This window comes from Cynocephalus volans, chromosome 17 (assembly GCF_027409185.1).
Source record: "Cynocephalus volans isolate mCynVol1 chromosome 17, mCynVol1.pri, whole genome shotgun sequence".
Lineage (NCBI taxonomy): Eukaryota > Metazoa > Chordata > Mammalia > Dermoptera > Cynocephalidae > Cynocephalus > Cynocephalus volans.
In genome coordinates this window covers 15,461,678-15,477,515 of record NC_084476.1, presented here as the reverse complement: position 1 = coordinate 15,477,515, position 15,838 = coordinate 15,461,678, and the positions used below count along the sequence as shown (strand labels likewise).

Here is a 15,838-nt window from a genome sequence, read left to right as displayed (position 1 = left end):
GGACACTTCAGTGGTGACCTGCTTTGGACTCAGTGTTCCTGGTGAGGGGAAGCTGCCTGAGCAGCTTGAAGCCGAGCTCACCCAAGCTACGGAGCCTGGGATGTCACTGCTGGATGGGAAGCTGCTGGGTAGCCCCAGTATTCCCCTGGGGCTCCAAGTCAGGAAACCCAGGTGACCTCCATCATGCTTCATCTAAACGGGGAGCTGTGATGGGCGGGATGCTCCGTGCGGCAGCCGTAAGATACACACGGTCGTTTTCTTGGAAAAGCCATTTTATTTAAAGATTGAGGGGGAGAAAAATGTGTTTATACAGAAATAAATATGCATCGTGGAGAAACCAAAACGACGTGTTCACCAAGTCCCATTTCTTTTTTGCCTACTCGGGTGTACAGGAAGAGCCCATGTCCCACTATCCCAGCACTCTGGTGGTGCACGTGGGTGGAGGGAGAGAGACGGCTGTTCCCTGGGCATGTCCTCTGCCATTCTCCTGTCTTCTCATCTCACCTGAGGCAATGGAGAGGCCAGGGTTGAGAGGAGAGAGCCCTGGCTGGAAGCAGCCTGGAGCTCGTGCAGGACAGTCAACCTTCAGAGCCGCTTGACCCACGTCAGGCTTTGCATGAGCTTGAAATGAACCTCTGCTCTGTTAAACTACTGAGACTTGGGGGTTTATTTGCTATCTCAGTATGGCCTAGCCTGGCCTGACTAAAATACAGACATAATACGGGGCAGAATGCAGAGCTTACAGTACTTTTAAAGCTAGAACATGAGGCTTCAATTAAGTGGCTGCCTGCAGCTGTCCTATTTTGGGCCAGGCCCACAGACTTCTGATCTGTCCAAGCTTGGGGTCTGTTTTACCCCAATCACAGCTAGGGACAGACCCAGTGACCCACTGATGCCAACAATCACAGGCTCTGGAAACAGCTCCAAGCAGATCTATTAGAGTGATGAGTGAAGAAGTACGGAGGTCGAATGCTTCAGTGAATCACATCATCGGGCCCAAGTGTCTGATGATTCCAGCCAAGTGAGCCATGAGCCCAGTGCTGTCCGCTAAGGGGCTGGGGGTAGCCAGCTGCAATGGGCTGAATGCTTGTGTCCCCCAAGTTCTTTTGATGAAATCCTAACCCCCACTATGATGGTGTCAGGAGGTGAGGCCTTTGAGAGGTGATTAGGTCAGGAGGGTGGAGCCCTCGTGGGTGGGAATAGCACCCTTATAAAAGGGACCGCAGGGAGCTCTCTCACCCTCTTTCCTCCATGTCAGGTTCTATGGAAACTAGCTCTGAGACTCCTGGACTAGTGGCTCCCTGGGCTGCTTTCCATGGTGGATGTTTGGTGAGAAGCACTGGCTTCTGCTCTACTCCTCTGAGCAAACAGCATAACAAATTCCCTCACAGAAGAGGCCTTAACTCGTGTCCCTCCTTGCTGGGCATTTGGGGCAAGACCCTTCCCTCTCTGGGCTCCTGCAGCTTCATTTGTAAAACTGGAAGGTTGGAATCCAGCAGCCATGGATGCACTTGTGTAATGAAGCCTGTAACATAGGGTGGTATAGTTGGAGCTGCTTGCGTTAAAGACAGAGGTGGGGTCTCTACTCAATCCCCCAGACACCCCTGGCCCAGGTGCAGAGGTCCAAGGCAGTTCTCCTGGCTGTAGGACCTCGGGCAGGCAAACCTGGGTTTCTCCAGCAGAGAGTGAGGCAGCAGCTCTATCATGCTGCAGAGCCATGACCTGTGACGGGGAGCCTAGGACCAAGGGGTTGGCACATTGTAGGGGCACGGGGCATGTGTAGGATCTGAATGGTTCATAAAATGGCAAACCTGAAGGGTCCAAAGGACTGCAGGAGTTAGTCATGGTAACAGAGTCTGCCCAAGTGGCTCTCTCCCTGGAGAGGGGCTGTGTGAAGTGGACGCTTTTCTGATGCCCCCCGGGTGTGATGATTTCCAGGGAGCTGGGGTCTCATGTTATTTTTAACTCAAGGCCATCTGCTTTTCCTTTTCCACTGGGTGGTCCACAATCTGGGAGATGTTCAGAGCGGATATATGCTGCTCTCAAAGGGTGGAGGAGGAGGGCGTGCTAAGAGGGCGCGAGGACCTCTGCTCCCAGGGACAGAGCCCTCGGGGGAAGCAGCAGCACCAGGAATCACCTCTTAGGTGCAGCTTGAACAGTTCTCTGGGGAGATGCCCTGCCTCGAGCTTCCCCTGCAAGGGTGAAATGGGCAGCACACACCCACTCAGGCCCAGCTGCACCTCTCTTCCTGGGCAGGTGTACCTGCTGCAGAGTCTCAGTCTCTAGGGACAGGTCCCTCTCTCCCAAGGGAGACTGTCCCCAGCAGATCAAGGGTTGGAGGATTTTCCAAAATCCCCCCTGTATCTTCCCCAGGATGTCACCATTTCCTGGAGACAATATTTAGCTTCCCAGGCAAACATTAACCATTAAGGAAGAAAAAATTAAAAGGTGCCCTTTTCTCACCAGTTGACCCAAAATGAACAAGCATTGTCTACCCCAGTGGATTTGCTGTCAAAAATCATCATGCAGAAGAAACTGTCAATACTTTGCAGTCGTTTATAAAATGAGCCTGTTTAGCAACACTCAGCTTTGTTTTACTAAGGCATTTTATGAAGTTACTGAGATAACTGGGGCCAAATCACAGAACCTTGACTTTATGTGCCATGAAAAATTAATAAAGAATTTTTAAAGGCTTTTAAGAGGCAGAAGCTGCAGCCTCTTAAAGGCTGCACAGCGGGAGGAGGGCCTGAGCCATGGGGCCTCTTCCCAGACCTCAAGGAGCCTCCCCTGTCAGGCACATCAAGGAGGGTGGAAGCATCCCCTGGCATCCTTCTTGTGTCAGCACACCGAGACTGTTCCTTTTCTCAACAGACGTTTATTCAGACACTTCCCAGGTGCCAAGTCCCATGCCAAGCTTTTGACATATATGTTATGACATGATCTCCACTGAGCAGGCAAGGAGCAGGGATCAGAGAGCTGAAGTCACTGGCCTATGGTCACAGGGAGAGAGTGACAGACAGAGCAAAATCCAGACCCAGGTCTGACTCCAAGCCTTGCTCTTTCCAGCATGGCTCACGGCATCCTCTGGGATTCTCAGCTCTTACTCTCCCCACTCTGATATAAGAGGTTCTGAAGGGAAAATATCTCTGTAGCCTGGAGGGGCCTGGAGGAGCCATGGTGAGGAGCAGACAATGTCCCATGACCCAAGATTACAGCCCTGGTTGGAATCGTAGCAGATGCCTTTGTATCAGAGGAAATGTGTCCCATGAGTCTGCTGCTAAGCATGTGATGCCACTCCAGGGTTGCAGAGAACCCTTTTAACTCTGTTCTCTAAATAAGACTCAGAAGCAAATTGCCAGAAATGAGAAAAATATCAGTAATTTTGCCATTTTATACCAAAGCGTAATGGTGCTCTGTGTGTATGTGTAAGCATTATGCTGCATGGTTTTTCTAGTTATATAAAAATCAAGACTTTGTTATTAGAGATGAAAGTAACTGAATGTGTTGACTATTCTGCAGAGCTGCTTTATCTGCTAGAACAAGAAAAAAAAAAAATCTGGACTTATTTTGTGAGGGAGAAATTCATATGCCGCATGGGAAAATTTCTCTCACATTCGTCAAGCCAAATAGGAGATTGGCAAAATTATCAATCAAGGTGAGGTGGCACCTACGTTAGTACACGCTGTGGTGAATTTACCGGCTGAGCGAAGGGGACAGCTCTCCGAGCCACTGGGAGCAGCAGCTCCCCGACAGGAGAGTTCATCATTTCTCAGCTTCCAGGGAAGCTGCTCAAACACCGAGCACTTCCTGCCCAGCTCTCAATTAGAGGGCCAAGCACTGTAGGACGTTAATCAAGAAATGAAAAAAATTAAGCTATTTTGGAGTAACACTCTGCCAATCACAAGGCAAATTCCAGGTGTCAGAGGGGCGGCAGGAACCGTTTTTCAGCCTGAGAATGTCTTTAAATACGTGAGGATGAAGGGGAGGTGTGGGGAGAGCTGCCTGTTTTGGCTTCATTTGTCTTGATGGACAACATTATTCAAGAGAGAGCTTTTACCTTCATGCTTTACACGCTGCAGGAAGCCAGAAGCCAGCCTGAAGATAACGCTGCACTTGAGCAGCACTTTGGATACAAACCCCTTTCACATTTAGTATGCTTTCCACGATCTTGTCCCAAAGATCAAGCGGGAGAGGACGTATCATCCCCATTTGTGGGGCTGGGGGACATAGCTCAAGAGCCTTCCTGGAGGGCTCAGTGGGAAGGGCAGGTCAGGCTGTCCCAAATGAAGTCACCAGGACCTCCAGGTACTAGCTGAGCCAACACCCAGCCACTCTGAGACGTGGGCTTCTGTGTCTGTAAAATGGGGCCCAAACCCTCTCCCGACTGGCTTGTCAGGAGCCTCGAGGTTCTGTGGAGAGCAGTCAGGGGCTGTGGAAGGAGTATGGGGTCTGCAGCCGGGGGGCCTCCGCATGACCAGTGGCCGTGCCTCTCAGCAGTTGCAAGACCATGGATGAGTCGCTGAACCTCCTGGGCAGCAGGCCCACATCTGTGAAAACAGGGTGATGACGACCCTCACCCTTCGCTGGGTTGCTGGGAGGATCAGACGGAGAGGATGGACGGAAGAGTACTCTGTACACGGTGAGGCCCTGAACACACGTGGTTAAATTCACGCAGGAAAGGGTTGGCTCTCGAAAGGCACAGAACACCATTCCAAAATCCCGCCCGGTCCATTCCCGCTCCCTGATCACCTACACTCACCTCAGGGTGACCTACTCTGAACTAAACAAGCTCCCACAAAGGCAGGCTGGTGTCGAGGTGAAGAGACAGGCTGAGTGGCTGGGAGGAGCAGGGGTGAGGGCCCTCCAGCCTGGCAGCCAGTCTCTAAGACTGAAACAGATGGGGTGTCCTTAGGGGTCACAGTCCAGACCTGAGCACCAAGGGCCATGGAGAGACTGCCTGGGGTCAGAGGAGCCCTTGTCTGCTCCGAGCCATGGGACAGTTGCTGTGCCTGGGGTGGGGTGGGGGGAGAACGAGCCAGCTGAGACATGGAGGTGTTCAGTGAATTGGCTCAGCAAGGTTTGGAAATCCACGATTCTTCAGGGCATCTGCAGGCTAAGGGGAGAACGTGCGTGGCAGTGCCGGCTCCTCACCTGGGCCTGCTGAACATTCCTATTACTTCACAAGCACCTGGGGGGCTTCTGCTCTGTGTCCGAGGGGCCCACATAGGTTCAGCACATGTCTGACCTTGACAGAACTCACAGCTGGGTGGGAGTGAATGCCGTGATTCCCAGGTAAAGATGATAATGATGGAACTTTCCAGGTTCTCGGAAGTATATGAGGGAGCCATTCATTCTGCTTGGGGGATTGCAGTGGGGACATTTGAGCAGGACCTTGAGAGATGAGTATGTTTGCCATCGACAGAGGGAGCAGCAAGGGCAAGGGTGGGGGGCGAGGAGCTGGCCGGCACCCTCTCCCCCACTGCCCACCGGGCTGGAAACAGCACACTCCCTTCCGGTCTGATGTCAGCAGACACTAAGAGCCCTGGAGCGTGGGGTCAGCAGCGCAGAGCCCGGCCCACGGTGTGCAGGCCAGGCATGGATTGCGGGGTGGAAAGAAAGGAAGACACTTGATGCTGAGGGGTTGTGATGAGGGGGCTTTCGGTAGGGGGCTGCATGTCAGCTCTGTAGTCCTTCCAGGCTGATAGGGATGGAGGGTGGGCAGGAGGGGTGAGAGGCAGGAGACAGATGACATCGGGTGAGAGATGATGAACTCCAAGCCAGGGAGAGAGGATGGAGGCCTGGAGGAGAAGAGGAGCCAAGGAGGCTCGTTTTGGGGATGGAGGTTCCCGTCTCTAGGAGGCCCTGCCTCCTCCACGGGGATGGGCCCATTGGGACTAGCACTTGCCAAGAACTGCACTGACCCCAGCATGTCTTTATAAGCACCTATGACGGGTTCCACTCTAGGGATAAAGCTGTCACCTTCACAGCAGAAAAACTGAGCCTGTGCCCCGGAGGCTGGAAGGCAGGAGCAGCACCCTCAGTATGCAAGGAGTAAGGATGCTGTCCAGGGGCACAGCAGAGGGGCAGGGCTGGCCCGGCAGAAGCAGGTGGGTTGCGCCCAGTTCTGCTGATCTGCTCTGGACTCTGGAAGAAGCCTCCCTCCCCCGTTGGCCCCACCAACCTGTCCAGCCTGTTTGGATGTGCACACCCCAAACTGAGCACACGCCGAGCCCGATCTTCTTCCCCATTCACTCAGCACCACTGGAGTGTCCAGCCTTCCAGAAACTCAGAGGTTCAGTGTGGCCGGACTGTGTGTGCATGGGGGCAGGCATCAGCAGGAGGGGAGGAGGGGCAGGCGAGGGTGGGGAGAAGAGCCTGGGGAGGGATCCCGAGGCCCTTCTAAGGAATGGGCCTATCTGACGGCAAAGCACAGGGGGCTCCGCTCTACTGGAGTATCTCAGGGCTTGCCCGGGCTCCCTGGCTCTGCTTTCTCTCCTCTAGGAGGAAGGAACCATCTGCTTTTGCTATCATTTCAATTACACCCTGTAAAATGAGTGGCCATTTACCAAAGAGGGTAAACACAGTGGGAATTCCTATTAGGAGCCAAGGAGGTGGGAGAAGTTGCCTGTCATTCAGTCTGATAATGGAGCTGACTCTTAGGCCTTTCTGTCCAACAGTATTGGGAACAAAGGGTCCAATTTGTCACTTTCTTGCCTTATAAAATAGCAGCCTCATTTCTTTAGCAATCACTGCTGAGACTCTGGGTGCTCCAGGGGTGTGGGGTTTACTTAGGGACCTGTCTGCAAAGGGAGGGGCGTCATTACAGGACAGTGACTGTGGTGGGCGGGGCGACCTGCTTCCAGATGACGAGCAGGAGTGGGAGAAAACAATTCTCATCATGACAGCTCACCCAGTGTGGCTGGAATTCAACCTCTTGATTTTTTTCTTTTTTTCCAAAAATTCAATCTGCTTAGTCGGTTTTAGACCTGAAAATTGCACTCCATTTTAGCAAGTGAATACTTTCTGAAGACCAGCTTTGAGAAATGGTGTACAGTTAGAGCTTTGTTTCAAAGACTTTGCTACTCCCAGCTGATAACGTCTGTCGAGACACAATTCACTTGGGTCTTTCACTGTGAAACCCGTTTGTTCCACCAAAGGGGGCCAGAAGAGCAGGCGTGGGGTCTTCAACTCAGTTTCTCACAGGGGGCCATTTAGGAGCACTGATTACTCTGGCCCATGCCACTAAACTGTGACGGTGAGCAGAGCCCTGGAGGGCCCAGGCAGCGCCAGAGCAGGGTGGATCTGCCGGATGTCTGCATGTGGAGCTGGATCACGCTCACCCAGGGACACAGAGTCGACTGGACCAAGTGACATCCAGGCCTTTCTCCCCTCATCTGAATATGAGAACAGCATTTGAAATTACCTGAGGTGACTGGAGAATCGAGCAAATGATACCTGTAAAATGTGCCCATGTAAGAGGCACTCAGTGCACATCGGGAGGCAAATCCTGCCCTTTCCCATCTTAGGCCACCTGTCCTGCTTTCTGCTTGGGGAAATATTGTTATTACGAGTGTGTGCTGTCACTGAACAGCCCAGAGCGTGCTCTGCAGGGCTTGGTTCCAGGGCTCCTCTCGATCAGGGAAGGGCAGCGGCCTTTGGGCTCTAAGGAGCAGCAGGGAAGAGGTGGCAGGACAGGGCACTGTGTGGTGGCCGTTCAGCATGGAGACAGCCTTACTCATCGAGAAAGTGGTCTTCTGGCAGGAAGCAGGGGCAGGCAAGGATGAACAGGGGACTCTTACTCCAAAATATCTTGCCAACAGTTGGAGAGATCTTGGATTAACCACATTTTCTTTGGGTTTAAAAATCCTCTGGGGAGGGTGAATTCAAGTATTTATGTCTACAGACCCTTTTGAGCACCAGCACTCTGTGCTGGACCTTGAGTCAGTGGCTTTCATCAGTTTAGTGAGGGGGACTTGAATCAGGAGACGAGACAGGATGTCAGAGGGAAGGAAGGGAGCAAAAGAAGCTGGAGTAGGAAGACGTGAACTCGTCTAGGACACACTTTTGCCCTTGCCCTGCACCAGTGAGCATTTTCTGCGTCCTACTGTGTTCCAGGCTCCTCATGCAAGGCCCTCAGAGACTTTCCATCCTAACTTGTATGATGATCAGCTCTCCCCAGGGCCCTCAGGATTCTTTAAAGGGGGCTCTCAGGGGAAGGGCCACATTAACCCCCAATTCCAGCAATACTCTGGAGAGTGTGGCTTTGCAAAGTCCTATCTGCCTGTCATCAATGGACTCTGAACTCTGACTTGCCTGTGCCCATTTCCAGAATGCTGCCTCTGAGGCTACCTCTCTGAGAAGGGGCTGCCTGGGAACACAGATGGAGACAAGGAAAAGGTCTCGTGGAAGGAGAGTGTGGGTTCCCCTTCTCCTGACATCAGGTCTAACGCCTGAGCTGTTGACACTCCTGCTTGCCCTGGTTTTACTCTGGGTCTTATTTCCTGCCCTCGGAAGCCCCTCCTCTGGCCCAGGGCTCCTAGCACAGAGCTGGGCACACAGGGGCCCCCTGCAATACTTGTCCTGGACTGACCGGCCCCACGCATGGAGTCCACTCAGAGGCCACGTGACCATCTGGTCAGGGAGGCTGAAGATGAGATTCCTGCTTGGAGGTCAAGGTTAAACAAAATCAAACCAATGACCTCTGAGTCGCCAACCAGCTCCAAGGCTCTAGGAGTCTTAGTTCTTAATTAATTATTTCTTAGTTAATAACAAACCGAACATTGCAGCAACAGGCAAGCTAATGAAATAGATGAGACTCATCTGTTAACTACACCCATGAAGCACGTGATTGGGATGGGCGATCGCAGCCGCTTGCTTGACATTTCCGCTTCACTTTCACAGAGCGGGGTGTAGGAATACGATGTTCGTGGGCTTTAACCAGTCAGCACTCTGAGGCCCTGCAGGCCCAAGACTCTGTTTCCTCTCCGCAGCTCCCGGTCCTAGACATTTTGTGCCCTGTGCCCCAAACACAACAGATTTGCCCAGGTTGGTGCTTCCCCGTGAGCCCAGAACAGAAGGTGCCATCTGTCACATTTTAGATGTCATATGTCCACTGATGACTTGCAAACAGGGTGGATCACCAACAGGCACTGGGAGGAAGGCAGGAGGATTAGGCAGTGTGTGAAGTGCCACTTGGCAGGACACAGACATGACGAACGGGAATCTCGGATGGGAATTCTCAGCAGCCTGCCCTTTCTCTGGGGCTCTCTTCAGCCCTGAAGGGCCCTCTCTTCTTCTGGGAGACAGAGTGACCCTCAAGACAGAGTGTGTCTGGGATGGGAGAGCTTATTGGCACAGTTCGTGCGGGGTGGGGGGATGTCCCCCGCTGGCTGGGATGGAGGGGAGGTCTCCTGGGGAGTTCCACTATACAGGGGCTGGCCCCCCGCCATGCCACTCCGGCCACACACCAGGCGCTTTTCATCCAGCAGGGACAGGTGGTACTCACACAGGTCAATCAGTGCGGCCACCTGCTCATGGAGTGGCATCATCTTGAACTTCCTTTGAGCCAGGAAAAAGAAAGCTTCAACAAACGCCTGCAGACACATCCCTGTGGACAAAGACATCGTGTTAGGGGGCGCTGCCCTGGCAAGGCCCGACTCCAATCACAAGGCTGCCAGCAAGAGCCAGCCTTTCTCACCATACTGTTTTCACTCTGGAAACTCCTACCAGGGCTATCCCACAGAGTGCCCACTAAGCCCAGCACCAGCTGGGCATTTTACAACCATTTACAGATGCAACCCCTTAAGCAGCCCTGTGAAGTAGGTTTAATTAACCCTATTGTACAGATGATAAAACTGAACCTCAGAGAAGTGGGGGGCAAAGTCATATGTGTGGAAAGTGGTAGGAATGGGATTTAAACCTAGCCCGAAGCCTTATCCCTCAGCACCACAGCAAATTGTCCCCATTAAAACCCAGCTCCCTACCTTTTATAATAAGGGGGAAAACTTAAGATAAACCCAATCTGACAGCAGTGCTCTATATCTTGAGAGAGGTGTTGTTTCCCTTTGCCAAAACTCCTAATTGTACCTTAAGGTTCATGAATTTTGCTCTGTGTAAATTTTACCTCAAAAAGTAAAATACTCTCAGCCTCTTCTCTCTGGCCAGTTATCTTCTGGAACGTATGAATAGTCCCCACTATGCCCCTGGAATGCTCTTCCCCTGCTTTGCCTCATAAGCTCCTACTCATCTTTGGGATCTGAGCTCAAAATCACCTATTCAGTAAAACCTTCCCTGATCCCCAGATTAGACCCAACCCCGGTACAGGTTCCTTGCACTTCTCTTTGCAGCAGCTACTGCAACTTGCTCAGTGTTTGTGTGATTCTTTGACAGCTTCCATCTTCCCTGCTGGACTGTGAGCTCCAGCTCATCACGGTATCCCCCACCGCCAGGTACCCAGAAGGTGCTCAATATAGACACGCTGAATACATGAGTGAATGAATGAGTTGGTGCCAGGTACTTTACTGACATTGTGACTAATCCTCATAATACCTTTGCGAGGTCAATATTATTATGCCCCACTTTACAGATGAGGGCACTGACATTCAGATTAAGTAATTTCCCCAAGGTCACACAGCCAGAGAATACTGGACTGGAAATTTAAACTTTGACTCCCAAGTTTTACAACTAAGTGTGCTACATGAAAAGTTCTGGGTTTTCCCAACATCCAAGTAAAAGCGAACCCTGGGACTTAAATCTCTGGGACTCCCGCCCTGCACTCTTTGGTGAAAGTGACACTAAGGCTGACCAAATGCCACACGGCATTTTAGACGAGGCTGGCTCTGACACTGCTAATCCACACCTTCCCAGTGGCTGAGACATTATTTACCAGCTCCTGTCTCTGCAGGAAGAAGCCTGGCTTAGAGTTTGTGGATAGTGGATTAAATATGGACCCTGGGATCTGAAAGCTTTTTGCCTTGGGAACTTGAGCTGAGCAAAGAAGTTGGTTTTTGTCCCCTTCCAAGTCCATCAAAGCTGTGTGCCTCTGCTTTTCTTGAGTCCGGACGCCCTGCAAGTCCCCTGCTCTGTTTGGCCCTGACAGGAGGAGTTGATAAAAGCACAGCAACCCTGGTGTAAAACCCTTTGAATGTAAACAGAGGTCTGGTGTGGACAAAGACATAGAGAAACAGGGGCCTCCGTCTTGCTCGAGAGACAGATGTTTTCTAATCACCAGCTCCAGACCAGGGCTCTCCTAGGAGATGCGTGCAGGCATGTGCATGTGTGTCATGGTTGGGTGGGAGGATCAGATACACACAGAGTGGAAGAGGCCAGCTCTAAAGCCAGAGAAACCCAGTCCCAGCCCTACTTCCCAACTGCGTGATCTAAACAGTGCTGCTCAACGTGTGGTCGGCCCACGGTGCCAAGTCCACAAACTGCACATCCCTGGTCCCTGACAAGATAAGGAGCTTGGGCCAGAATATAAATGGTTCTCTTCATCGATCACGTTGTTTAGTTCTGCTGACAGTATTTTGTAGCAAGCCTCTCTCCATAAAGGAAGCAGCATGCTGTTTACATCCTGGCTCAAGCCTCTTGTCCTGGGCAACAGGAGACAGTTCCTGGGTTGCAACTTTGAGTAGCTCTGATCTACACAACCCTTTCTAGCATTAAGGCATTCATGTGTGCTCCAATCACCACAAACTTGTTAAAAGGTGGATTCTGGGGTGGGGCCCAAGACACTGCATTTCTAACAAGCTTCCCGGTGGTGCCGATGCTATTGGTCTCTGGACCACACCCTTGAGTAGCAAGAATTGAACAGTTCACTGCACCTTTTTACTCAATAAGTATTAGTTTTGTTCCTTTAATCGGGGACTCTGATTAGAGCTATAATGCACAGAAAAAATACAATAAGTACCTATTTGGGAAAAAAGGATGGCTAAATCATCTGGAAGAAGACATTCTAAAATGAGAAGTGGGATTTAGTGTGTTATATTTGGTTTTCTTTCTGCCTGTCTACATTTTCTCATTTTCTACAGCAAACATGTATGGGAAATTCTGGAGGGTGGAAAGAGGTGAGGCAGGGGCAGCTGCTTTTATTTGAATATTTGCTACTTTGCTCCTATTTGAATTTGAAGCTGGTACATGTATTACTTTGAAAAAAATATATAATGCCAAGTTTCTGTATATATATTCTACTTTGATAAAAAAGTTTAATATACATACATGGAAAAAAGAAGAGGAAGCAAAGAGGAGTGGACATTAATGACTTACATGAGCAGGTCCCCTATGCCAGGACTCTGATCCTCTCCACATTCCCACTGTGCAGATGAGAAGGCCGAGGCCCAGAGAGACAGAACTAGGTACGTGGCCCAGCCCAGGACTCGTGCGCTGCTGCTTCTGCACCTTCTTTCCGAAACCCCTCCTGAGCATCCCTACCGAGAACTCTGGGGTAAGGACACAGTCGCGGAGGACGGGCAGGTTTAGATGGAAATGTGTAGAACCTGTGGGAAACGGCATAGCCAAGGACTGGGAGGGTGTGGGGGTGTGGGGAAGGGGCGTTGGGCCTTGAAGAATGGGGAGGGCTTTGTCGGGCAGAGATGAGCTGGGGGGCAGTGAGCTGGGCTGAGAAGGGGATGAGCGAGGCAGGGAGGTGAGTGCAGCACACTCATGACCTGGGGGCCTGCAGCGGACAGGCTGGGCAGTGGGCCAGCCGCACTAGACTCTGAAGAGGGCCAGGGCCACTGAGGGGCTGGAATTGATGCCAGAGGAGGTGAGCGGGAGCCACTGAAGGTACCAGGGTAAAGACAGACGTGATCCGAGTCGTGGATTCCCACACCTGTAACAGCCTGATCACATCCTCTAGTCTGATGATTTCTAACATTTTTATGTAGTGATAGAAACCTTGTGGGACTTGTGTGTGTCTGTGTGTGCGCGCATGCTTCTTTTGTTCATTCCTCAGATGAACTCTTCTGAGGGAGCCCAATATGCTAGACAGATAAAGGGACCCCTCTCTGTTTAAGCCAGGTGGGTGGTGGCTCAGATCCCTGCACACACGGGCCCGTCACCCCTTAGGACCCTTGGATCTTAACGACCAGCAAAGCCATTGTCACTCCCGAGACCCTAGAATCCTTGTCCAGCATCTTTATTTTACCGAAGGGCAGGGCGGCACATAAGGACCCCAAACACAGTCGTAACTGACAGGACTGTTCCCTGGGTAGCCCAACTGAGGCTCAGAGGACCCTCAAGCTGCACCCTCAACCCCAAACAGACACCGAAAACAAAACAAAACAAGAATAATAATAATAGGCTGTTAGAGCATGGTGTTATAACACCAAGGTCAAGGATTTGGATCCCCTTCCTGGCCAGCCACAAAAAATAATAATCAATCAATCAATCAATAAATAAAGATAATAATCAAGCCAAACCCTACTGGGGCCAGGGGATGGGGAAAGGGTCATCTCCACAGACCACCAGCCCTGCATACTGGGCTCAGCCCTACTAAGTGCATCTCAGTGAGGGCAGAGGGTGGGGAGGATTGGGAAGAAGGGACGCCCCGGACTGCACCCCACGAGTGCATGGGTCTCTGGCCCCCACGATGGTGCATCTAAGGGCCGTATGTGTGTGTTTGACAAGAGACTGCTTTTGATCATCATTTCATCAAGGCGGCCCAGAAACGGTGGCCTGACCCAGGTCAATGTTCGGAGAGCTTCAGAGAACCTAACCTTTGTAAGCCTTGGGGCCGGGGTGGAGGGGGGTGGGGAAGGGGAAGGATCACTGAGAATAATCTGAGTTATTTCCAGGATCAGGGCTGCTGGGTTCCCACCTGAGAGGCTAGCCTGGCTCGGGCGCAGGGGCCACCTCACCTGGCTGGAGCCGGCACAGGGTGTTGACGTTTTCTACCAGGCAGAACCGGGTCTTTCTCCTTCCTTAGGATAGCGTATTATGAAATATAATGAGAATATTAGCAGAGTGTGGGAAGGATCATGCATTGTTCTCCCTGTAGAAACCACGCGTTCTCACCGACTCACCTTCCACCCTCTCTTTGTCAGCAGAAGATGTATTTTCATTTAGTTGTGATGACAACACACATACAATTCTATTTTGCTTAAAATTATATCATAAACAGTTTTGCATGTTGCTACACAGCCTTCACAACCGTTATTTTATAATGTTATTTTATAACGGTGCATAATATTCCGTCAAATTTTTGCCTCGTACATCATTTCCACACTCCCTGTTGGACACTAAGACTGTTTACATGCGTTCACTATTATTGAGAACATTATAATAAACACTTGGTATATCATGGTTTTTATTTCTGACTCGTTTATTCCCCTACGATAAAACCCTTGGAATCTGGGTGGTGATGGTTTTTAATAAATGTAATGTTGGTCTGGTAATTACAGTAATTGCATGTTAAAAATATTTAAAATCTTACAGAGGACTCAAATGGACGAAGCTTGTGAATGGGCAATTCACATACATCAGTGAGTGAGAGGAAACAGTCCCGTCCAGCCACAGGCTGTCCTGCTCACCACTCATTAAACTAACAAAAGTGTAAAATAATGGCAAGAGTAAGGCAGTGGTGAAATTGCCATGGACTTTTGAAAAGCAATTTGGCAAAAGTTTCAAGAGCCATTCAAGTGTTTATATCATTTAACACAATGATCACACTCCTAGGCATTTACCCTAACAAAATACACCTTCCAAAGGAAGACACAGTGTAGACAATTGTGTTCATTGCAAATGTTTATTCACAACACAGTGGGGAGGAGGCGATGCTAGACTTATAGGGTATTTTTATATCCTTTTTTCTACTTTTCTGTATTTTCCAAATAAGATAATACACATCATTGTTGATAGTAATTAGAAAAAAGATATTATTTTTAAAATACTCCCAACCCAGCCTGTGAGGTATCTGTTTCTGGAAAGCTTGCTTCGACCTAGTCCCAGGTCAATGGAGTTAATCACCCTTCCTTGGTGTGTCCTTTCATTTCTTGTCATATATTGGGATAAATCCATGACTACAGGGCTGACTCCCCAATAAGACTCAGTGCTCCTGGAGGCAGGGACCATGTCCTAATCTTCTCTACGTTCCCAGTGCCCAGCACAGCGTGGCACACAGCAGGCACCAATAAAGACCTTTTATTGGTGAACCTTTTAACAAGTTTGTAATGCAGGTGTTATCGCTCCCATTTTACAGCTGACGGTATGGAGGTAAACCAAGGGGTAAAGGACAAGAGCAATCTAAACCTTCCCTTAGAAGATTTGCAGACTTATGACACCAAATTGATTCAGAACAGAGGCTCTCTAACTTTAGAATCTCCTGGAGGGCTTGTTAAAACACAGATTGAGGGCCCACCCCCAGAGTTTCTGACTCAGAGGTCACAGGCCTGAGAATGTGCATTTCTAACAAGTTCCCAGGTGATGCTGAGGCCGCTGGTCCAGGGACCCCACTTTGAGAACACTGTCCCTTCCCCTCACTTCTCCCTGCTTCTGAGTCCAGTCTGTATACACTTCACTTTGAAAGCTCATCTACAAAAAGGGGCCTGTTTGCAAAAGGACTTGCCACCAAAGTGGGAGAAGCTTGACTTTGGGCTACAAATGTCTTTACTTTTAATACTCTGACTGAGAGCAAACCCAACCAGTTACACTTTAAAAGACTAATGATAGAGCTGAAAAACCATGACATTGTTCCAACTGTGCATTCGGTCCTCCCTCGGTCTCTGAGAAACCACACATCCCTGGTTTGTTCCAGTGTCTTGGCTGGACCACTAAGTGGGGAGAGCTCTGCTGTGTTCTCCTAGACCCTGCCCTTCTCTATTTGTACTGAAGTAGAGTAGAC

General features: G+C 50.5%; 1 protein-coding gene across 2 annotated transcripts in view; it reads right to left on the bottom strand.

Moving 5' to 3' along the window:
- Positions 1-294: 294 nt before the first annotated feature.
- Positions 295-15,838, bottom strand: part of TTLL11 (tubulin tyrosine ligase like 11) — a 258,789-nt gene continuing 243,245 nt past the window's right edge. For both annotated transcript variants that reach the window (XM_063081751.1, XM_063081753.1), the window contains one exon: positions 295-9,607. In XM_063081751.1, the coding sequence (XP_062937821.1) occupies positions 9,315-9,607 (293 nt within the window). In that variant the 3' untranslated portion in view covers positions 295-9,314. The remainder of the gene's footprint in view (positions 9,608-15,838) is intronic.